Source organism: Leucopleurus acutus, assembly GCF_964270905.1.
Source record: "Leucopleurus acutus genome assembly, chromosome: 1".
Classification (NCBI taxonomy): Eukaryota; Metazoa; Chordata; class Mammalia; order Artiodactyla; family Delphinidae; genus Leucopleurus; species Leucopleurus acutus.
The window spans coordinates 34,429,583-34,455,510 of record NC_139142.1 but is presented as its reverse complement, the minus strand read 5'-3'; the positions used below and the strand labels follow the sequence as shown (position 1 = coordinate 34,455,510).

At 35.9% G+C, this 25,928-nt stretch overlaps 1 protein-coding gene across 5 annotated transcripts in view; it reads left to right on the top strand.

Annotated features, from left to right (window-relative positions):
• GPHN (gephyrin) overlaps positions 1-25,928 on the top strand; it is a 618,453-nt gene that overhangs the window by 481,413 nt on the left and 111,112 nt on the right. For all 5 annotated transcript variants that reach the window (XM_082854448.1, XM_082854450.1, XM_082854447.1 and 2 more), the window contains one exon: positions 15,681-15,818. In XM_082854448.1, coding sequence (XP_082710574.1) covers positions 15,681-15,818 — 138 coding nt within the window. The remainder of the gene's footprint in view (positions 1-15,680; positions 15,819-25,928) is intronic.

The following is a 25,928-nucleotide window of genomic DNA, read 5'->3' as shown; positions in this document are numbered from 1 at the left end:
TACAATTATCAAAATCAGGAAATGAACCTTGCCATAATGCTATTATGTAATCTTATTCAAATTACATTTTGCCAATTTTTCTAATAATGTTCTTTATAGCCAAAAGGAAAAAACATTCTCTTCTTCTGATCTGGGATCCAATCCAGAATCATGCATAACTTTTAGATATCATGTGTCTTTAGGCTCTTTTATCTGGAACAATTCTTCAGTTTTTCTTTGTCTTTCATGACCTTCACATTTTCAAAGAGTATAGGAGAGTTATTTTGTAGGCTATCCCTCAAATTTAGACTTTTCTGATGTTTCCTGATGACTTGGTTCAGGTTATGGATTTTTGACAGTAATACCTCATATGTGATTTTGTGTCCTTCTTAGTACATTATATTAGGAATTTCATAATGTCATTTTGTCCCATTACTAGTGGTATTAACTTTGATCATTTGGTTAAAGTGGTGTCTGTCAGATTTCTCCACTGTAAAATTACTATTGTGGTTAATAAGAATCTTGTGGGGATATATGTTGAGACTATATAAATATGTTGTTTTTCTTGAGGTTTTTCAGCTTCTAGTTTTAGTATCCATTGATGATTTTTGCATGAACCAATTATTACTATGATAGTTGCCAAGTAGTGACTTTCTAATTCCTTCTTTTCATTTATCAGTTGATATTCTGCTATAATGAAGAATTTTATTTAATCATTACTTTATTAGTATATGCTCATGGATTTTAATTTTTATTTTATTAAATTGATTGTATTATCTGTTAGTATCCTAATAACACAATCCCCTTAGCCACGGTTTTTAGGTTTTGTCAGATATATTATTCATTATCTTGAAAAAACAAGTAGAAAAACAGAATAATCAAGTAGAAAAAGGCTATTAAATTGAAAACAATATAAGAAATTATTTTCAGATATACAAAATGCCCTGTAGACCTGAGCCTACAAATGCTACTATTGCCACAGTTTCCCTAGAGATTTGGACCTGATTTCTCTTAATTTGAGGTTTATATGAAAGACTAAATGCTTTGTATATCTGAACCACACATTCTTTGAATTACCAAAGGCCCTAGCTATTTAACCTGAATAAATTACTATCACCTTTGCTTTTTAAGCTTCCTAGGAAAGTTATTCATTGTCTTTGATGGTTTGTGTTCAGAAAGATCCAGGAAGTAGAAATATAAGAAATTCAAGCTTCAAATACAACGGGAAATAGAGGCAGTAATATTAATAAGGCAGACCAGGTCTCTCCCGTGAGATTTTCTGTATCTAAGGAATGAATAATGATTTACACTTTAAGTAGTTTGGAGAACTCTTTTATCGATTGTTTTGAAGAATAAACTTTTCTCTTGAGGTTTTGAATTCAATCAAGAAGAACCTGCATGAACATCTTGTTTCTATTATACTCTGTCACCTGAAAGCATCTTTTCTTCATTTACTTCTTTTTTTTTTTTTTTTTTGATTCTCTCAATCTTCATTTACTTCTAATTTAAAAAATGGATTTTCAAGCCAAGGTGAAACATTGTATATTAAGAATTGGAAGGTTAAAAAGGATGCATTTGAAGTGGGAAAAAGTCATTCCATTGGTATGAACAGCTTCATTTAAGATGGCCATGCCATAAGAAAAAGATTACTGCTGTATAACAAAGATCCCTGGTTTGCTCAGTAGAAAGGAATCCATTTGTACTTTTTTGTCCCTTTGAAGGCCTTGTACATCATAGACATTGCCATTAGTATTTAAATATGTCTTTGATGATGGCAATCTTGAGTGAACATCATATATAGTCTTCTTAGTGATTATAAATGCTGCATGGAAAATAGGAAATCTCAATAATATTTTGAGTACTTTACCTGCAAAGATTCTGAACTCACATGTAATCAACCCCATGTCTGGACCTAAACACGGGAAAATATAAAAGAGACAAGTTAAGTTTTACTAATGGAAACCTAGGCTTATTAGAGAAACCTCTAGATCATCAATCTGTGGCTAATTTAGAATTGCTTTAATCCTGAAAATCTACTTCAGAAAATTAAACCCATCATATAAGAATGTTGTCAATTTAGATATTATAATAATTCAGCCTGTTACTCTTTGCTTAGGTCGGACATCTATGAGTAGGGAAGATGCCTAGACTTCCACTCCCCATCACCATCCCTACTCCCATATAAAGATCCCATATCCTAAAGTACTTTGTAGTTCATTTTTCTCAAAGTAGCCAGTCTACCTACAAATTATCATTACCATACATCACCAGCTAAACTGTTATAAGTTTAGATTTGATCAGCTCAAGATGGTGGAGTAGGAGGACATGGAGCTCACCTCCCCCCATGAACACATCAAAAAATTATCTAGAGCGTCCCCCCACCACTAGGGCACCTGCTCACCGCTGATGGGGGACTCTGATGCCCAAGGAGATGGGAGGAACCCCAAAGCGAACCAGCGGCTTATGGGATCTTGGTTCACGAGCCTGGGGTCAGGCAGAAGCTCCTGCAGTGGGAGCTCTGAGTCCAAACCACTGGACTAACAGAGAGCCTCAGACCTCCAGGAATATTCATCGGAGTGAGGTCTCATGGAGTTCCTCATCTCAGCACCAAGACCCAGCTCTACCCAATAGCCTACAAACTGCAGAGTTGGAAGCCTCAGGCCAAACAACCAGAAAGACAGGAACACAATCCCACTCATTAAAAAAAAAAAAAAAAAAGAGAGAGACGGCAAAAAATATGTCACAGATGAAGGAGCAAGGTAAAAACCACCAAGACCAAATAAATGAAGAGGAAATAGGCAATCTACCTGAAAAATAATTCAGAGTAATGATAGTAAAGATGATCCAGAATCTTGGAAGTAGAATGGAGGCCCAGATTGAGAAAATACAAGAAATGTTTAACAAAGATCTAGAAGAACTAAAGAACAAACAAACAGAGATGAACAACACAATAACTGAAATGAAAAATGCACTAGAAGGAATCAATAACAATAAGGCAGAAGAATGAATAAGTGAGCTGGAAGACAAAATAGTGGAAATAACTGCCAAGGGGCAGAATAAAGAACAAAGAATGAAAATAATTGAAGACAATCTCAGAGACCTCTGGGACAACTCTAAACGCACCAACATTCACATTATAGGGGTCCCAGAAGATAAAGAGGAAAAGAAAGCGTCTGAGAAAATATTTGCAGAGATTATAGTGGAAAACTTCCTAACATGGGAAAGGAAGTAGTCACCCAAGTCCAGGATGCGCAGAGAGTCCCATACAGGATAAAACCTGGAAAAAAACACACCAAGACACATATTAATCAAACTAACAAATTCAAAGAAAAATTATTAAAAGCAGCAAGGGAAGAACAAAAAATAACATACAAAGGAATCCCCATAAAGTTATCAGCTGATTTTACAGCGGAAACTCTGCAGGCCAGAAGGGAGTGGCAGGATATGCTTAAAGTGATGAAAGAGAAAAACCTACAACCAAGATGACTTTACCCAGCAAGGGTCTCATTCAGATTCAATGGAGAAGTCAAAAGCTTTTCAGACAAGGAAAAGCTAAGAGAATCCAGCACTACCAAACCAGCTTTACAACAAATGCTAAAGAAACTTCTCTAAGCGGGAAACACAAGAGAAGAAAAAGACCCACAAAAACAAACCCAAAGCAATTAAGAAAATGGTAATAGGAACATACATATCGATAATAACCTTGAATGTAAATGGATAAAGTGCCCCAACCAAAAGACACAGACTGGCTGAATGCAAAAAAACAAGACCCATATATGTGCTGTCTACAGGAGACCCACTTCAGACCTACGGACATACAGACTGGAAGTGAGGGTATGGAAAAAGTACTCCCTGCAAATGGAAATCAAAAAAAAAAGCTGGGGACTTCCCTGGTGGCACAGTGGTTGAGAGTCCGCCTGCCGATGCAGGGGACACAGGTTCGTGCCCTGGTCCAGGAAGATCCCACATGCCGCGGAGCGGCTGGGCCCATGAGCCATGGCCTCTGAGCCTGTGCATCCAGAGCCTGTGCTCCGCAATGGGAGAGGCCACAACAGTGAGAGGCCCGTGTACCGCAAAAAGACAAACAAAAACAAAGAAAAAGCTGGAGTAGCAATACTAGTATCAAATAAAATAGAATTTAAAATAAAGACTGTTACAAGAGATAAGGAAGGACACTACATAATGATCAAAGGATCAATCCAAGAAGAAGATATGGCAATTATAAATGTTTATGCACCCAACATAGGAGCACCTCAATACATAAGGCAAATGCTAACAACCATGAAAGGAGAAATTTATAGTAACACAATTATAGTAGGGGACTTTTAACACCCCACTACACCAATGGACAGATCATCCAAACAGAAAATAAATGAGGAAACACAAGCTTTAAATGACACAATAGACCAAATAGATCTAATTGATATTTATAGAACATTCCACCCAAAAGTGGCAGAATACACTTTCTTCTCAAGTGCACATGGCACATTCTCCAGGATAGATCACATCTTGGGTCACAAATCAAGCCTCAGAAAATTTAAGAAAATTGAAATTGTATCAAGCATCTTTTCTGACCACAGTGCTATGAGATTGGAAATCAATTACAGCAAAAAAAACCTGTAAAAAACACAAATACATGGAGGCTAAACAGTGCACTACTAAATAACCAAGAGATCACTGAAGAAATCAAAGAAGAAATTTAAAAATGCATAGAAACAAATGACAATGGAAACACAAAACCTATGAGACACAGCAAAAGCAGTTCTAAGGGGGAAGTTTATAGCAATACAATCTCACCTCAAGAAACAAGAAAAATCTCAAACAATCTAACCCTACACTTAAAACAACTAGAGAAAAAAGAACAAAGAAAACCCAAAGTCAGTAGAAGGAAAGAAATCATAAAGATCAGAGCAGAAATAAATGAAGTAGAAATGAAGAAAACAATAGCAAGGTCAATAAAACTAAAAGCTGGTCCTTTGAGAAGGTAAACAAAATTGATAAACCCTTAGCCAGATTCATCAAGAAAAAAGGGAGAGAAACTAGCACACCACTGTAAAGCAGTTGTACTCCAATAAAGATGTTAAAAAAAAAAATGGAGAGGATGCAAATCAATAAAATTAGAAATGAAAAAGGAGCAATCACAACTGACACTGCAGAAATACAGAGGATTATAAGAAACTACTACAAACAACTATATGCCAATAAAATTGACAACCATGAAAAAATGCACAAATTCTTGGAAAGGTACAATTTTCCAAGACCAAACCAGGAAGAATTAGAAAGTATAAACAGACCTATCACAAGCACTGAAATTGAAACCATAATTAAAAATCATCCAACAAACAAAAGTCCAGGACCAGATGGCTTCACAGGCGAATTCTATCAAACATTTATAGAAGAGCTAACACCAATCCTTCTCAAAGTCTTCCAAAAAATTGCAGAGGGAGAAACACTCCCAAATTCATTCTATGAAGCCACCATATCACCCTGATACCAAAACCAGAAAAAGATATCACAAAAAAAGAAAATTATAGAACAATATCACTGATGAACATAGATGCAAAAATCGTGAACAAAATACTAGCAAACAGAATCCAACAGCACATTAAAAGAATCATACACCATGATCAAGTGGGCTTTATCCCAGGGATGCAAGTATTCTTCAATATACACAAATCAATCAATGTGATACACCACATTAACAAATTAAGGAATAAAAACCATACGATCATCTCAATAGATGCAGAAAAAGCATTTGACAAAATTCAACACCCATTTATGATAAAAGCACTCCAGAAAATGGGCATAGAGGAAACCTACCTCAACATAATAAAGGCCATATGTGACAAACCCACAGCAAGCAACATACTCAATTGTGAAAAACTGAAAGCATTTCCATTAATATCAGCAACAAGACAAGGATGTCCACTCTCACCACTTTTATTCAACAGAGTTTTGGAAGTCATAGCCACAGCAGTCAGAGAAGAAAAAGCAGTAAAAGGAATACAAATTGGAAAAAAAGAAGTAAAATTGTCAGTGTTTGCCAATGATAGACATTCCAAAAGATGCCACCAGAAAACTACAAGAACTAATGAGTGAATTTGGTAAGGTTGCAGGATACAAAATGCACAGAAATCTCTGGCATTTCTATACACCAACAACGAAAAATCAGAAAGAAATTAAGGAAACACTCCCATTTACGATTGCAACAAAAAGAATAAAATACCTAGGAATAAACCTGCCTAAGGAGGTGAAAGACTTGTACTCAAAACTATAAACACTGATGAAAGAAATCAAAGATGACATAAACAGGTGGAGAAATATACTATGTTCTTGGATTGGAAGAATCAATACTGTGAAAATGACTATACTACCGAAAACAATCTGCAGGTTCAATGCAATCCCTATCAAACTACCAATGGCATTCTTCACAGTTTTAGAACAAAAAATTTTACAATTCGTATGGAAACAGAAAAGACCCCGAATAGCCAAAGGAATCTTGAGAAAGAAAAATGCAGTTGGAGGAATCAGGCTCCCTGACTTCAAACTATACCACAAAGCTACAGTAATCAAGACACTATGGTACTGGCACAAAAACAGAAATATAGATCAATGGTACAGAATAGAATGCTCAGAAAGAAACCCATGCACATATGGACACCTAATTTATGACAAAAGAGACAAGAACATACAGTGGAGAAAAGACAGCCTCCTCAATAAGTGGGAAAATTGGACAGCTACATGTAAAAGAATGAAATTAGAACACTATCTAACACCATACACAAAAATAAACTCCAAATGGATTAAAGACTTAAATGTAAGACCAGACACTATAAAACTCTTAGTGGAAAACGTAGGAAAAACACTCTTTGACATAAACCACAGCAAGATCTTTTTAGACCCACCTCCTAGAGTAACAGAAATAAACACAAAAATAAACAAATGGGACTTAATTAAACTTAAAAGCTTTTGCATAGCAAAGGAAACCATAAACAAGAGAAAAAGGCAACCCTCAGAATAGGAGAAAATATTTGCAAATGAAACAACAGACAAAGGATTAATCTCCAAAATATTCAAACAGCTCATGGAGCTCAATATCAAAAAAACAAACAATCCAGTTAAAAAATGGGCAGAAAGGGCTTCCCTGGTGGCGCAGTGGTTGAGAGTCCACCTGCCAATGCAGGGGACACGGGTTCGTGCCCCGGTCTGGGAAGATCCCACATGCCGCAGAGCGGCTAGACCCCTGAGCTGTGGCCACTGAGCCTGCGCATCTGGAGCCTGTGCTCCGCAACGGGAGAGGCCACAACAGTGAGAGGCCCGCGTACCACAAAAAAAAAAAAAAAAAAAAATGGGCAGAAGAACTAAATAGACTTTTCACCAAGGAAGACATACAGGTGGCGAAGAGACACATGAAAAGATGCTCAACATCACTAATTATTAGAGAAATGCAAATCAAAACTACAATGAGGTATCACCTCATGCCAGTCAGAATGGCCATTATCAAAAAATCTAGGAACAGTAAATGCTGGAAAGGGTGTGATGAAAAGGGAACCCCCCTGCACTGTTGGTGAGAATGTAAATTGATACAACCACTATGGAAAACAGTATGGAGGTTCCTTAAAAAACTAAAAATAGAACTACCGTATGACCCAGCAATCCCACTACTGGGCATATACCCTGAGAAAACCATAATTCAAGAAGAGACATGTACCGCAATATTCACTGCAGCACTATTTACAATAGCCAGGACATGGAACCAATCTAAATTTCCATTGACAGATGAATGGATAAAGAAGATGTGGTGCGTATATACAATGGAATATTACTCAGCCATAAAAGGAAACGAAATTGAGTTATTTGTAGTGAGGTGGATGGACCTAGGGTCTGTCATACGGAGTTTAATAAGTCAGAAAGAGAAAAACAAATACCGTATGTTAACACATATATATGGAATCTAAAAAAAAAAAAAAATGGTACCAACAAACCTAGTCTCAGGGCAGCAATAGAGGTAGACATAGAAAATGGACTTGAGAACATGGGGTGGGAGGGCGAAGCTGAGGCAAAGTGAGAGTAGCATCGACATACATACACTACCAAATGTAAAATAGTTGGCTGGTGGGGAGCAGCAGCGTAGCACAGGGAGATCGGCTCGATGCTTTGCGATGACCTAGAGGGGTGGGATAGGGAGGATGGGAGGGAGGCTCAAGAGGGAGGGGATACGGGACCATGTGTACGCATATGGCTGATTCGCTTTGTTGTACAGTAGAAACTAACACAGTATTGTGAAGCAGTTATACTTCAATAAAGATATATTTTTATAAACTACTATAAGTTTAAGTAAATATTTCTTTGAACACAATAATCTCAGTAGGACCCATATTTCCATATGTTTGTTAGTTTTGTTTTGTTTTATATTGGGTTGACCAAAATGTTAGTTCGTTTTTTTCCGTAAGATGGCTCTAGGAGGGCTTAGTTGTCTTTAACTTCATTTGAAACAATTTTGTTAGATTGTATTGTGACAGCTGTCATTATCAGCATGCATTTTAAAAAAGACTTATCAAAATTAATGAATTTTTGTGTAGCCATTTTTAATATTGAAGATGGAAGAAAACAACATTTTTGGCATATTAGGCTTTTTTATTTCAAGAAAGGTAAAAGCGCAACTGAGACCCAAAAACAGATTTGTGCAGTGTATGGAGAAGGTGCTGTGACTGATGGAACATGTCAAAAGTGCTTTGAGAAGTTTTGCGCTGGAGATTTCTCGCTGGACAATGCTCCAAGGTTGGGTAGACCACTTAAACTTGATAGCGATCAAATTGAGACTTTCATTGAGAACAATCAACATCATACCATGTGGGAGATAGCCGACATACTCAAAATATCCAAATCAAGCACTGAAAATCATTTGCACAAGCTTGGTTATGTTAATCATTTTGGTGTTTGGGTTCCACGTAAATTAAGCAAATAAAACCTTCTTGACCGTATTTCCTCACGCAATTCTCTACTTAAACATAGCAAAAACATTTCATTTTTAAAACAAATTGTGACGGGCTATGAAAAGTGTATATTGTTCAATAATGTGTAATGGAAGAGATGGTGGGGCAAGCTAAATGAACCACCACCAACCACACCAAAGGCCGGTCTTCATCCGAAGAAGGTGATGTTGTGTATATGGTGGGAGTCCTCTATTATGAGCTTTTCCCAGAAAACCTAATGATTAATTCCAACAAGTACTGCTCCCAGTTAGACCCACTGAAAGCAGCACTCGACGAAAAGCGTCCAGAATTAGTCAACAGAAAATGCATAATCTTCCATCAGGATAATGCAAGACCACAAGTTTCTTTGATGAGCAGGCAAAAACTGTTACGGCTTGGCTGGGAGGTTCTGATTCATCTGCCGTATTCACCAGACATTGCACCTTCAGATTTCCATTTATTTCGGTCTTTACAAAATTTTTTAATGAAAAATATTTCAATTCTCTGGAAGACTGTAAAAGGCACCTGGAACAGTTCTTTGCTCAAAAAGATAAAAAGTTTTGGGACGAAGGAATTATGAAGTTGCCTGAATAATGGCAGAAGGTTGTGGAACAAAACAGTGAATATGTAGTTCAATAAAGTTCTTGGTGAAAATGAAAAGTATGTCTTTTATTTCTACTTAAAAACCAAAGGAACTTTTTGGCCAACCCAGTAGTTTACCTAAATTGAATGGAGCTAGTACAGTCACAGATTATCTTTGTGACTGTTGGTATTCATTTGTAAGGTAGTCATCAGGATATGTTTGTGGCCGGGAAATAGCTTTTGCTTTATAGGAAAAACTGTATCCAAATTTTGGATATTTTCTCTGTCCAAAACCCCAACTTCCTTTTGTTATAACCTTCTTTCTTTTTAAAAACTATTCTTTCCTTCCTTTCCTACTTCTTTGTAAATGGATTTATGGACCACTCAGTGAAAACTGGCTGCTAGGCTATAACCCATCTGGCCTTCAGAGACAAGAGTGCATACTTTTTTTCCCCAGTTTTTTTCTCTTCTATCAGATTTCTATGCTGAGCTCAGAATCAAGAAGAGGGCTGGGGTGTGGGGGAGAACATTTCATGGTGCTTTTTCCTGAGTCAGTTCTTCAGTGGCCCAGGACTGTTAGAAGTGCTTTGGGGTTTTAACTTGCAAAATAGGAGAAGTCAGAGGCAACTATTCTTAAGTTTCATGAAGCTTTCATTTTAAAGCTTCTTGTCAGTCACTGGTGTCAACATCAAAAAATAGTTGAAATTTTTTTTTATGGAAACAAAAGAAGGAAACATAACTATTTGCTTACCAGATTTATTTTGGAAATGTATGCCTTCTAAAAATGGGCCTCACCATGCCAGCCCATGGGAGGCCTGCATAAGAGCCCCTGAGTATACATGTGAGTGCTGTGCATCCTCAGCCTGTGCCTCCAGCTGCCAGTGGCTCTGTGTGTGTGTCCCTGGTGCTGTCCCTCAAGCATGGCTTATCCACTTTTGATCTGAACGTGAGAGTACTGCATCACCTAGATCAATGGTTTTCAAACTTACGTTAGCTACAGTCTTTTGTTAAATGGAATCTTATGTGGTCACATAGTCATCCTACATGTGGTGAGGGATACAACAGAACTAGGTATGCTAATGTTATATATTAATTCTATTTACGTAAAAGGAGCAGCTATTAATTATTAGAGAAATGCAAATCAAAACTACAATGAGGTATTGCCTCACACCAGTCAGAATGGCCATGATTAAAAAGCCTACAAATAATAAATGCTGGAGAGGGTGTGGAGAAAAAGGGACCCAGTTACACTGTTGGTAGGAATGTAAATTGGTGCAGCCACTGTGGAGAACAGTATGGAAGTTCCTTAAAAAACTAAAAATAAGAGTTACCATATAATCCTGCAATCCCACTTCTGGGCGTATATCTAGAGAAAACTCTTAATTCAAAAAGATACATGTGCTCCAGTGTTCCTTGCAGCACTGTTTACAATAGCAAAGACATGGAAGCAACCTAAATGTTCATCAACAGATGAATGGATAAAGAAGATGGTGGGTGTGTGTGTGTGTGTGTGTGTGTGTGTGTGTGTATAGATATAGATATATATAGATATAGATATAGATATATAATGGAATACTATTCAGCCATAAAAAAGAATGAAATAATGCCATTTGCAGCAACATGGATGGACCAAGAGATGATTATACTAAGTGAAGTAAGCCAGACAAAAACAAATATCATATGTTATCACTTATTTGTGGAATCTTAAAATATTATACAAATAAACTTATTTACAGAACAGAAATAGACTCACAGACATAGAAAACAAACTTATAGTTAGCAAAAGGGATAATGGCGGGGGGGGGAATAAATTGGGAGTTTGGGGTTAACATATACACAGTAGTGTATATAAAATAGGTAAACAACAAGTACCTACTGTAGAGCACAGGGAACTATACTCAGTATCTTGTAATAACCTATAATGGAAAAGAATCTGAAATAGAATATATATGTATATTCTTAGCTGTATACTTGAAACTAACACAACATTGTAAATTATACTTCAATTTTTAAAAAGAGCAGCTGTTATCTATATCATTTTATTCTTGTGTGTAGAAGGTAACAATACTGTTTTTCTCATATTTACACAAATAAGGTAGCCCTTCTTTATTGGTGAAGTAGCTGACTATTTCTACTATGTGACCGTGGGTGGGTCTTGAGTGGGAAGAAGCCACTTGGCACATAGAAGGTGCTCAGTGAACACTTGTTGAGAACACACACATACACATACACACACACACACACACACACACACACACACACGTATCTGCTAATGTGCCAGAGAATTAAAATACTCCTCTTTTGAGACATTTCTTTCAGTTAATTTATTTTATATCCAGAAAGCCCCTGTGATAACATGCAAATAGTTTAGTGAGGGACCAATATTAACCCATTAGCATCAAAGTTTGGATTATTTATCTAGCAATATGGATTATTTATCTGTCACTTTGTGACAGAGAGTTTGTAAATATGAAAGGACCTAGAGACACAAAGGGCAGAACAGGAGGTGCAACTTTGAATCTTCCTTCCCAACTTTTAGCTTTGTTTGAAGGATTTGCTATTCATTCATACCTCGTTTATTCAGTACCTACTGTTAGTATAAGGAAAGCATTGCTCTAAAAGTAGCAAAGGATACACAGATTAATAAGATACAGGTTCTGCCTTCAAGGAGTTTATGATAGACTAGCATAGGTAAGGCAAATATTTAAATGTCTATAACATTAGAAAGTGGTAGGTGCCATAAGAAAGATATAAACAAGGTACAAAATTATCTTAAAGACAGGAAAGATTTTTCCAGGCTGGGGGAAATTGGTATGCAATTTCCAATTTAAAAAAAATATCAATCTCTATAGTTAGAGAACCATCCATTTGTTTACTGTCCTCCTGCCCTTATTTTTTAATTCACTTACATGTCTTTCCTTTCTGCTGAGCTGAAACATTATTCATGGCAGGGTGTATCTTACTCTTTGTATACCAAGGGTGTAACTGTGCCTGGCTCATAAAATGCACTCAATAAATATTTGTTGAATGGATGTGTGTATCACTGATAATCAAACTTGCTTTCTAATAAAGTACAATTTTCTCCTCAGAAACCAAACATTTTAAAAGCACAGCTTCTATAAGATTGTACACAATTTTCACCATAAAGAAACTAAAGAATATCTTAGAAAAGATCAGATCTGAGATCTATAAACCCGAATAAAAGGGTCTATAGAAACACCTATCTATCATTCTCTTCAGTTACACTGGTTGTGACAATATGTATTTATTGATATTTAATGATGTGGCAGGGACTGTAGTGAAAGTGAGTTATGAATAAATTTATGTTTCAATTATAGGTAAATGATAAATCATACATAATCCTTCTTTAAGTGTTCACCTTAAAGTAGAAAAAATTTTTCATATTTAGCACTAAATAATTTCTAAGGTCCTTCAAGCTTTGAAAATTTTGTAATTTTGTGATTACCCATGGGTGAGAAATAAGTATAAGCATATTGTATGTCTTTTTCTTTGCCTACTTATGACAATGTCATTTGTCTTAGAATGAAAACTCTTTGGGACAGTTCCTGTAAGTCAGTTCAGTGAATATGTCTGAAGCAGCTGCTGGGGTTTGGGTAGGAGGACTAAATTTAATAAATTGCAGTGACCAGGAACTTACAGACTGCAGGGGAATATATACAATCATTATAAAGTGGATTAAAGAAATAGGAGCTTATTTGTCTCACATATAAAAAGTCTGGAGGCAAGCAGTCCAGGGCTTGTACAGCAGCTCAGTATTGTCATCAGAGACTCTGCCTCTTTTTATTCTCGTGTTTCCAATACTTATGTGTGGGTTTCTATCCTCATGGTTGAAAAATGGCTATGGCACCTCCCAGTATCTAACCATGCTCTCCTCTTAAAGCTTTATCTCTTTATCTTTTTATTTGTAGTAGGAAGCCTGCCCCAGGGACTTCTTCCTACATCTCACTGGCTGGAACTATATCGTATGGCCAGTCTTACCTGAAAGGTGGCTATGGAAGAAGGGAATTGTGGATATCAGTTACAATAGCCAAGCAGCAGTGTTTGCAGTTACTCCTTTTATGTTTACCCTTTGGGCCAAGTTGTTTATGCATGGGCCAAGTTGTTTATTGTGCTCTAAGAATTTCCTTTGTCATTAAATGATTCATTTATTAGGTCAACAACTATTTATTTTTTATTGCCTAATATGTGCCAGATACTCTTCTAGGTTTTGGGGATGACAACAGTGAATAAAAAAGACAAAGTTGCTGCTGTCATGGAGCTTACATTCTACTAAGAAGGTTATAAACAAATAAGTATAAATATATATTATAGGTATATAAATATCAATATATATGTGTATATGTGTGTATATATATGTGTATATATATATATATATATATATTTTTTTTTTTTCCCATGAAGAAAAGTAAAGTAGGGTAAGGAGAATAGAGAGTGATGGTAGGTAATATTCTATGCAGGATGTTTAACAAAGGCCTCTGATTAGGTGATCCTTTAGCAAAGACCTGAAAGAAATGAGGGATGAATGGAACCATAATATCTGGGGAAGAATGGTCCAAGCAGAGGAAATGGCAAGTATGAAGACCCTAAAGAAAGATGTATTTGGCATTCTCAGACAAGGAACGAACCAGTTTGGCTAGAGCACATTGAATAAGGGTGAAATGATAGGAGAAGAGAACAGTGTAGGCTATAATATGTTGGGCTTTGAGGGCCATAGCAAAGATTTTACTCTGAATGAAATGGAAAATCATGGAGAGTTGTGAGCAGAGATTAGCACAATTCAACTTACAGTTTAAAAGGAGCATTGTAACTACTGTGTGGAGAATAAACTGTAATGGGACAAGGATAGAAGGAAGGAGACAAGTTAGGACACTATTCAATTTCCCAGGAAATAAATGATGGTTCCAATTATTGTAATAATTGTAGAGATGGTGAGTAATGATCAGATTCTAGAGACATTTTAATGGCAGTTTAGATATGGTTCTGACAAAACTAGAAGAATCAAAGATGTCACCAAGGTTTTGGATTAATAACTGAGTGAGTAGAGTTTCTATTTGCTGAGATGGGAATTGCAAGAGAATAAGACATCGTGCAGGTAGGTTAGGAGGGTGGGGAATCAAGAGTTTGATTTTGAGCATGTTAAGTTTGAATTGCCTGTTGCACATTCAAGTGCATATTTGATGATTTATAAGCTTGTAGATATATGCTGTTATCCCCCAGCTATTTGGATGACATATAAGTATAGAGGTGAAGGTAGAGGTTGAGGTTGGAGATATAAAATTAGGGAGTTTAGTGTATGGGTGGTATTAATGCCAGGGGACTAGCTAAGGTTACATGGGGAGTGAGTAAATAATAATATTTTTCTATGCTTTTAGAAGAAAGAAAATTTCCTATGAAATTCTGAATAAATTCAAGTTTGTATATTTCACTTCACTAACTAGCTCATTAAGTGTTCAAACAGTATAGTAGTTAAGGACATGGACTCTAAAGCCTGGCTACCTAGGTTTGAATCCTGGCTCTTCAGTTTCTAGCTTTGCGATTTAGGCCAAGATATGTAAACCTCTTTTTCCTCATCTGTAATAAAGGATAATAATGATGGCTCCCTTTAGGCTGTTGTGAAGATTAATTAGAATAGTGCCATGGCACATAGTTAAGCACTCAAAAAGGATTAGCCAGGACTTCTCTGGTGGCGCAGTGGTTGGGGGTCCGCCTGCCGATGCAGGGGACGCGGGTTCGTGCCCCGGTCCGGGAGGATCCCACATGCTGCGGAGCGGCTGGGCCCGTGGGCCATGGCCGCTGGGCCAGCGCGTCCGGAGCCTGTGCTTCGCGGCGGGAGGGGCCACAGCAGTGAGAGGCCCGCATACCGCAAAAAAACAACAACAAAAAAAAGGATTAGCCAATATCATCATTAAATTTCACCAACTTTTGATACATGATGTAACATTACTAACTTGATTTAATGTTCCACCAAAGCAGGCTATATTTTGGAAGCAGGAAAGAGTTTCTCACCTTGTAATCTTCATTTCTGGACACATGAAATTGAGAATTGTTGATATTTATAAGCCTTTCCCACTTTTTAATCAGTGTTTCAGCATCATATTCTTAGTTAATTATCTTCCTGTTTAGGTCACAGTGCTGTTGATATCACCAAGGTGGCTAGAAGACACCGCATGTCTCCTTTTCCTCTAACATCTATGGACAAAGCCTTTATCACAGTCCTGGAGATGACTCCGGTGCTTGGGACAGAAATCATCAACTACCGAGGTACTGTTATATTTGCCCATTGCCTTTTATTTTCATTTTTTTCCAAATAAGATTCATCTAACACTAATACACAGTTTTCCTGAAAGAGAAATGTTATTAATCATTACTGCAATTATCATCATCTTGCTTTTTGCTTCTTATTTCTACTCACCTCTAAGATCAACCTTAATGGTATACAGAGTAAAATACCCATAAAGCTTCCTTTACATAAAGAAAAAAAAAAAAAAGGAAAAAGTCAACAGTGTTTCTCCTGTTCATCAAAATACCAATACTCTAAAGAAAGGGCTGTCAGCCCTGAGTGAGAAAAACAGTTGACTGTGAGTCTGCCTTATGTCCTTTCTGACAGAAATGGGAGATAACTAATGTGTCTCGTAATTATTTTCATTTGTGGAAATCATGTTTTTAAATGTATAATGTAAATACTACGTTAATTTATCTGTGGATCACTGAGCAACCAGTCTGATCTCAGTTTTTCTGCTTCATATATCTTCTCATTTTCTGCTCTTAGTTTAGTAGTACATTGAGACCAGCTTGTGGAAAGATAATGGAAGGGTAGTTTTCCCCAGTGTTTTCAGTTTTTAATCAACTACTTCCCTTTCTAAAAATTCAGTTCAGGTGCAATCTGAATAAATTATAGTTTCTTAATTGTTTTTGTTATACAGATAAAAACAATACAAAAGGATTGCTTTTACAAATAAAGGACTTTATTCACAGATCATAAAATATTCAAATTTCAATGAACATTAGAGAGCATCTATACAGACACCATAATTTTTCTACAAGAAAACTCAAACTCAGAACAGCAGAAAAGGAATAGGATTAAGGCTCAAGACTTAACATTCTTGGGAATTCCTTTGCAGTCCAGTGGTTAGGGCTTGGCGTTTTCATGGCGGTGGCCCGGCTTCAATCCCTGCTCCGGGAGCTAATATCCCGCAAGATGCGTGGCACGGCCAAAAAAGAAAAAAAAACAAGACTTAACATTCTTATTTTTACTACATAATAGTGCTCTTCTTCCAGTGTTAAAATATAAAAAACAATAGTAGATAAAGTAACAAATTATGTGAAAATTAAAAGGCCTAAAATTAGTGAAATATTAAATGCCAAATTCTAGCTCTTTGATCCCTGACCCGACTTAGACAAAAATTATTTTTACATAACTTACACCTATCCTACATCTTTGACTTACATTCTTTTAGATATGTTATCATTAGGTTTAAACCTTTTCTTTTGTTTTTGTTTTATTCCTCATTAAAGGAAATAAAGATAATAAAACTGACTAGAGTGGGGAGTTAGGAATTAACTACATAATTTCAGAAATCAATTTTAATGAAATAGGTTTCTTTCTATTATTAAGTACAGATATTTAGATATTTTTATGTCAAGCAACACTAAGACATCTTCAGAAAATACGTATGTAAAATTAAGTTGAAAAAATTTACATGTTATAAAAATAAGTTAACCATCCCTGGCCTCTTGTAATATCAGGGTAGTTTCTCTTAACATCAGTCCTTAGAAAAATCTCACTGTGATGCCAAGTCACATTTAGACAGAAATTCCAGTCCTTTTAAGGAAAAAACAGAACTGGAAATGGCCATTTCTATTTCTCCTCTAGAAAAAAAATAATACTGTCAGGTGGATTCTCTTTTCCTTTCATGTGCTTGTTTCCCCTTCATTTGTTCATCAAATCAGTTGTCACTCATAAGTAAGCAAACTCTTCATGGATGGTTAACTTCTTGTCAAGTGTTTCCATGCATGATGATGAAAAATAATAGTTAGGTTTGCATTCAACCTTTGAGTTGGATCAAACTCGATTTGTAATGCAAAAGAGCATTATAATTAAACCTCCTAGGCACTTTAATTAGTTGTTTAGAAAACAACACCATATATAGAAACATAATTCAATTTGTTTAACAATTATCTATTAAAAATCTAAATTCCAGGTACTATGTTAAGTCCAGATAATGCAAAGATGAATAAAATAAAACCCCACCCCATGCATCTCACTGTGTAGTGCAGGAGAGGGACAGATAAACAATGTGGTACATTTTCTCCTTTACTGGCTCTTTTGTAAGCTTGCCTTCCTTTGTCAATTCCTTGAATATGAACTTTCTTTAGAGTGTTTGTCTCTGACCCTTTTCAGATCTTACACATTCACTTCAGATAACCTCATACATGCCAATTGTTTCAAGTACCAACTATTAAGTGATTTCTAAATCTGTATCTTTGCCCAGACCTTGCCTGAGCTCCAAACTCTTACAACAAATGTATACCTGCTGCAAGTAAATTTAACATGACCAATATTAAACTTATTTTCTTTACTTCTACAATACTCATTTCCTCTACGTCCTGTTGAATCTGTCCCTTGTTTGCCATCCCCACTGCTATGATTTTAATTTAGGTCTTTATTATTAACTTTCTGGATTATTGTAAAGGCTTCCCTCCCCCAATTAGCATCTTTACATCCATTTTCCAATTGCATACCAAAGTTATCTGTTCAAAATTTGATATTAACATTCCTGCATACAACTCTTCAGTAGTATTCCTCATAACCTCCAGATAAAATTCAAACTCCTTGATATGTCATATAAGGCCCTTTATAATTGGCCACTATGTATTCTTTTTTTTCTGACTTTATTGAGGCATAATTAATAAATTAAAATTGTGTATATTTAGGGTATACAACATGATGATTTAATATATATACACATTGTGAAATAATTACCATAATCAAGCTAATTAATACATCTATCACTTTATAGTTACTCTGTGTATGTGTATGTATGGTGAAAATACTTAAGATTTACTCTTTTAGCAAATTTCAAGTATACAATACAGCATTGTTAACTACAGTCACCATGCTGTACTTTAGATACCCAGAATTTATTCATCTTATAAATGAAAGTTTGTACCCTTTGACCAACATCTCCCCATTTTGCCAGTACATGTTTTTTAAGATTAAGCTTAAGAAGCTCTCCTCCATGAAGACATTTCTGGTGTCCACTTCTCCCTTTCCCTAGCTGGGTTAAGTATCTTTCCTCCATGTCCCCATAGCACTTTGTTCATTCGTTTTGTAATAACAATGACTGACATATTTGATCACTCTCTCTCATAAGTGCCCTAATAAACAACACGGGTATAAAAAGCTGAGTGATCTAAATGTGAATCACTATAAATTGAGTTTTGAGTCAAATGTGGCCTGTAATTCTCTTACTCAAGATAAGCAATTTCTCCCCAGAAAAAAGATTAGAAACTCATTCTCACTATACTTTAAATGTTATCTTTTCTGAGGATGTTTGCATTTTAATGAGCAAACCTTCATAGTTCATTTTGATTTCAACTAGATGCACCTCTAACTATTGAATTTCATAGGGGTGAGGAGGACTGAAAGGCCTTCACAGTTCTCTGAAATCCCAAATATTTTGCCTCTGCAAATACTCTGACACCTACAATTATAGAAGCCTGTAGAGGAAAGCCCATGTTTCCTAAGAGAGATCCAGAACCACTGAATCTATGAGGCAGTTTGCTACTGTAGGATCTCTAAAATTACTTTTTATATGTCTGTGAAGGTTCAACAATAATCCAGAAAACTAAGAATAAATCATGTATACAGAAGTGCTGGTAGTGATGCTCTCAAGGTCATACATATAGGGTAACTCTGTGAAGGAATGTTACCACGTAATATATTAAATACTTATGATATTACAATAAGAAGGTAACTTGGAGATCAGGTAGTCTCTCTTACTTTAAAGACAAAGGAATTTAGGACCAAATAGGTATAATAATGTTCTTAGAGTTAGACAAATTGTTATGATTAAAAATAGCTAGAACCTAGGATTCTTGACTCCTAGTCTACTGTTCATTCCATTATAGCAAAGTACGTCTCAAATCAGTATGAAAATTATTCTTCTGAAGTAAGTGCCTAGATGTGTAAAGTGTATTGTTTGTTTGTTTTAACCTATTTTGACTACAGGTGAATTTTCTATTGTCTCTGGTCTGCCCTTTAGCATATCTACTATTTTCTGCTCCTATCTGCAAGCAAGGCCTTTAAGGAGCAAGTGCTCCACTGATTATAAATACCTTACTTTGGTTTCTTGGGAGAGGAATACCAATAGAAGATAACATTTGCAAGACTACCATTTATGATTCATCTTTGCTTATAAAATGCATGACATGAACACATTACAAATTCACACTTGGTACAGTACTAGCTACTGAAAGGCAGATTAAAATATTCTAGAATTCCCTGTAATCCCCAGCATTGTTCAGTTAACAATGGAAAAACTATAATCTTTGAATAGAAAGGATTCTGCTTTCTTAGGAGCATTATTTTATAAGCGCTAGGCTTTTTTTTAAGATTTCATGACCAAAGACTTTAGCATCGCTGACCTCAGTTCTTTGTATTTCCACAAAAGACTTAAGCAATTCTAGACAAGGAAGCTTTAAGTTTACTGAACAGTTTAAAGCAGTGAAGTATCCTTTTTAGAATATTGACCACAACAGAGGTAGTTCTCCCTGTCTCTGACCTAAAGCAAGATATATTTATAATATATTTTAAAAGAAAAAAATATATATGAAAATATATAATGATATGCATAGAAGGAGGTATGAAAGAGGAGGATTAGTCAACCTGGTTGTGACATAGGAATAATTCAGCCAGCATTATAGGTCTGATTCCTCTGTGAGTTAATTTTACTCAATTGTGTAACTATAAAAAGAACTCCCCCACACAAGGGGGCTTTATGAGTGCCTAAACAGTCATAATATCTAGTTGAGAAGTTACTGCTGCCTGGCTCCTTTTCTAAAACCATGTGCCCAAAGTTTATTCAACACTAATACTTGGGCTCCACCTATGGGCAAAGAGAAGAGATGGTTTAACATCTATCTAAGTATTTATATGTATCCAAGAGAGACTACCCCATGTGATAAAGTAATTTGCAGCACTACTATATACTCTTTAAGTTCCAAAGTCGATCATTGAATGAAATGTAATATTGACTGCTTGGAGGAGCTATCCATTGTCTAATCCTTGAATCCTACTGAGATATATGGATATAGTTGTTGCTGTAGCAGAGGGGTGTACCTGACGTTTATTCCTTCAGTTCTCAAGTATTTGCTGCCAGTTGGGAGTCCTTACCATTTTCTAAGCAATTGCGTTTTTCTCTTCAAATCCTTTCCCTTGCCTTACTCAGGCTTTTAGAAAAAAACTTGAAGTAATGCATGTTTTTCTCTTTGAAGAGACGTAAGTTCTGCTGGTAGGTTAACTTGATACCAACTCCAAAAGCAGAACTAATCCAGTAGGGATCTAATTTACCTTAAAGATAGAAATCCCTGTATTTAGCATGAGTACAAAATAAAAATCTGGCCAATTTTCTATTACTAGATTTATATTGATAACCTTAAGCATGAAGCTGTTCTTTCTTTCCAAATGAAATGTTTTATTTTTCTTTCCAAGATATTTTAAAGAGCTATAAAGACCAGATGGTATATGTGTGCTTCAAATATGACTTTTCTTGACTCTTCTATATATAGCTATATGTTAAAATGACAGAAATATTCTTTTTAAAAAAATCTCTTATTCTTGCCCTTTAAAAAATAAGTTTACTGAAATACAATTCATATACAGTATAATTCACCCACATAAATTATACCGTTCAGAAGTTTTTAGTATATTCACAGATATGTACAGCCATCACCACAGTCAGTTTTAGAATATATTCACCTCAAAAAGAATCCCCATCCCCTTTAGCTATCAGCCTCCTCCTGTCCCCGCAGCCCACCATTCAGCCTTAAGCAACCATTAGCCTACTTTTTATCTCTATGGATTTACCTATTCTGGACATTTCACATAATGGGATCATATAATATGTGGTCTTTTATTACTGGCTTTTTCTACCTAGAATAATATTTTCAAAGTTCATCCATGTTGTAGCATGTATCAGTATCTCATTCTTTTTTAAAATATTACTGTAGTAAAAAAACATATAACATAAAGTTTATCATCTTAGCCATTACAGTTCAGTGGCATTAAGTACATTCACATTGTTGTGAAACATATCTCCAAAAGTTTTTCATACTGGATACCTGAAACTCTACCCATTAAACAACAACTCCCTTTTTCCTCCTCATTCCAGCCCCTGGTAACCACCACTCTACTTATTATTTCTAATAATTTGACTATTTTAGATATGTTATATAAGTGTAGTCATACAGTATTTGTCTTTTTGTGGCTAGCTTATATCACTTAGTATAATGTCCTCAAGGTCTGTTCATGTTGTACCATGTGACAGTATTTAGATATATACACATATACACCACATTTGTTAATCAATTCATCTGTTAATGGACATTTGGGATGCTTCCAACTGCTGACTATTATGAATAGCCATACTATATGAACATGGGTGTACAAATATCTCTTCAAGACCCTGCTTTCAATTCTTTGGGATATATACTCAGAAGTGAGATTGATGGATCATATGGTAGGTCTATTTTTAATTTTCTGAGGAAACTTCTTCTGTTTTCCATGCTGGTTGCACTATTCTACAATCCTACCAACATTACATAAGGATTCCAATTTTTCTACATTCTCATCAACACTTCTTATTTTCTGATTTTTTGATAGTAGCCAATTTATGGATGTGGGGTGATATCTCATTGTGATTTTGATTTGCATTTTCCTGATAATTAGTGATGTTGAGCATCTTTTCATAAGTTTATTAGCTATTCATACATCTTTAGAGAAATGTCTATTCAAGTCCTTTCCCATTTTAAAAAATTTTTTAATTTTAGTTAATTTGTAATGTTCTGTTAGTTTCAAGTGCACAGCGAAGGGATTCAGATATATATATATGTGTATATATATATATATTCAGATATGTGTGTATATTCTTTTTCAGATTCTTTTCCATTATAGGTAATTAAAAGATATTGAGTATAGTTCCCTTTGCTATATAGTAGGTCCTTGTTGTTTACCTGTTTTATGTGTAGGAGTGTGTATACGTTAATCCCAAACTCCTAATTTATCTCTCCCCCCACCTGCTATACCCTTTGGTAACCATAACTTTGTTTTCTATGTGAGTCTATTTTAGTTTTGTAAATAAGTTTATTTGTATCATTTTTTTAGAGTCCACATATAAGTGGTATCATATGATATTTGTCTTTCTCTGAATGACTTACTTCACTTAATGTGATAATCTCTAGGTCCATCCATGTTACTGCGAATGGCATCATTTCATTCTTTTTTTTTTTTTTTTTTTTTGTGGTACGTGGGCCTCTCACTGTTGTGGCCTCTCCCGTTGCAGAGCACAGGCTCTGGATGCGCAGGCTCAGCAGCCATGGCTCACAGGCCCAGCTGCTCCGCGGCATGTGGGATCTTCCCGGACCGGGGCACGAACCCGTGTCCCCTGCATCGGCAGGCGGACTCTCAACTACTGCGCCACCAGAGAAGCCCCATTTCATTCTTTTTTAAGGCTGAGTAATATTCCATTGTGTATATACACCACTTCTTTATCCACTCATCTGTTGATGGACATTTAGGTTTCTTCCATGTCTTGGCTATTATAAATAGTGCTTCTATGGATATTGAGGTGCATGTATCTTTTTGAATCAGAGTTTTCTCTGGATATATGCCCGGGAATGGGATTGCAGGATCATATGGTAACTCTTATTTTTAGTTTTTGTTTTTTTTTTTTTTTTTTTGCGGTATTATTTTTAGTTTTTTAAGGAACCTCCATACTGTTCTCCACAGTGACTGCACCAATTTACATTCCAACCAACAGTGTAATTGGGTTCCTTTTTCTCCACACCCTCTCCAGCATTTATTATTTGTAGACTTTTTAATGATGGCCATTCTGACTGGTATGAAATGATACGTCATTGTAGTTTTGATTTGCATTTCTCTAATAGTTAGTGATATTGAGAATCTTTTCATGTGCCCATTGACCATCTGTATGTCTTTTGTAAAGCAATGTCTGTTTAGGTCTTCTTCCTATTTTTTGATCAAGTTGTTCAGTTTTGGTTTTTTTTATATTAAGCTGTTTGAGCTGTTTGTATATTTTGGAAATTAATCCCTTGTCAGTAGCATCATTTGCAAATATTTTCTCCCAGTCCATGGCTTGTCTTTTTGTTTTATTTATGGTTTCCTTTGCTGTGCAAAAGCTTTTAAGTTTAATTAGGTCCCATTTGTTTATTTTTCTTTTTATTTCCATTACTCTAGAAGACGGATCCAAAAAAATATTGTTGTGATTTGTGTCAAAGAATGTTCTGCCTGTGTTTTCCTCTAGGAGTTTTATAGTACCTGATCTTACATTTAGGTCTTTAATCCATTTTGAGTTTATTTTTGTATGCAGTGTTAGAGAATGTTCCAATTCCATTCTGTTACAAGTGGTTTCCCAGCACCACTTATTAAAGAGACCATCTTTTCTCCATTGTATATTCTACCTCCTCCGTGGTAGAGTAATAGACCATAAGTGTGTGTGTTTATTTCTGGGCTTTCTATCCTGTTCCATTTATCTATAAGTCTGTTTTTTTGTGCCAGTACCATACTGTTTTGATTACTGTAGCTTTGTAGTATAGTCTGATGTCAGGGATCTTGATTCCTTCAGCTCCGTTCTTCTTTCTGAAGGTGGTTTTGGCTATTTGGGGTCTTTTGTGTTTCCATACAAATTTTTCAATTTTTTGTTCTAGTTATGTGAAAAATACCATTGGTAATTTGATAGGGATTGCATTAAATCCATAGATTGCCTTGGGTAGTATGATAATTTTAACAATACTGATTCTTCCAATCCAAGAATACGATATATCTTTCCATCTGTTTGTGTCATCTTCAGTTTCTTTCATCAGCTTCTTATAGTTTTCAGAGTACAGTCGCTTGCCTCCTTAGGTAGGTTATTCCTAGGTATTTTATTCTTTTTGATGTGATGGTTTCCTTAATTTCTCTTTCTGATCTTTCATTGTTAAGTGTATTAGATATGCAACAGATTTCTGTATATTAATTTTGTACCTAGCAACTATACTGAATTCATTGATGAACTCTAGTAGTTTTCTGGTAGCATCTTTAGGATTTTCTATGTATAGCATCATGTCATCTGCAAACAATGACAGTTTTACTTCTTTCCCAGTTTGGATTCCTTTTATCTCTTTTTTTTTTCTCTGTTTGCTGTGGCTAGGACTTCCAAAACTATGTTGAATAAAAGTGGCCAGAGTGGTCATTCTTGTCTTGTTCCTGATCTTAGAGGAAATGCTTTCAGCTTTTCACCACTGAGTGTGATGTTAGCTGTGGGTTTCTCATAGATGGCCTTTATTATGTTGAGGTATGTTCCCTCTGTGCCCACTTCTGGAGTTTTTATCATAAATGGATGGTGAATTTTATCAAAAGCTTTTTTCTGCATCTGTTGAGATAATCATATGGTTTTTATTCTTCACTTTGTTAATGTGGTGTATCACATTGATTGATTTGCAGATATTGAAAAATCCTTGCATCCCTGGGATAAATCCCACTTGATCATGGTGTATGATCCTTTTAATGTATTGTTGGAGTCAGTTTGCTAGTATTTTCTTGAGGATTTCTGCATCTATGTGCATCAGTGATATCGGCCTGTAATTTTCTTTTTTTGTGATATCTTTGTGTGGTTTTGGTATCAAGGTTATGGTGGCCTCATAGAATGAGTTCGGAAGTGTTCCTTCCTCTGCAATTTTTGGAATAGCTTCAGAAGGATGGGTGTTAACTCTTCTTTGGTCATCTTTACGATGATTACCATGAACACTTTCTCGGGTAGATTGACTCTCTCCACATCACTTAGTGCTTCTTCTGGGGTTTTATCTTGTTCCTTTGTCTGAAACATCTTCCTCTGTTGCTTCATTTTGTCTAAATTGCTATTCGTATTTTTATATATGTGGTAGATTGGTTACGTTTCTTGACCTTTGAGAAGTGGCCCTCGGTAGGAGATGTCCTATGTGTCCCAGCAGTGCACTCCCTTCTTGTCACCCAAGGGCCAGGGGCCAGCTGGTCTGTATCTGGCCTTTGTTTGTGGACTCGATATGCAGGCTGCAGGACTGTAGTTTTCTTGCCTCTGGTGTCTGTCCCCTGGTAGATGAGGATTGTCTAGAGGC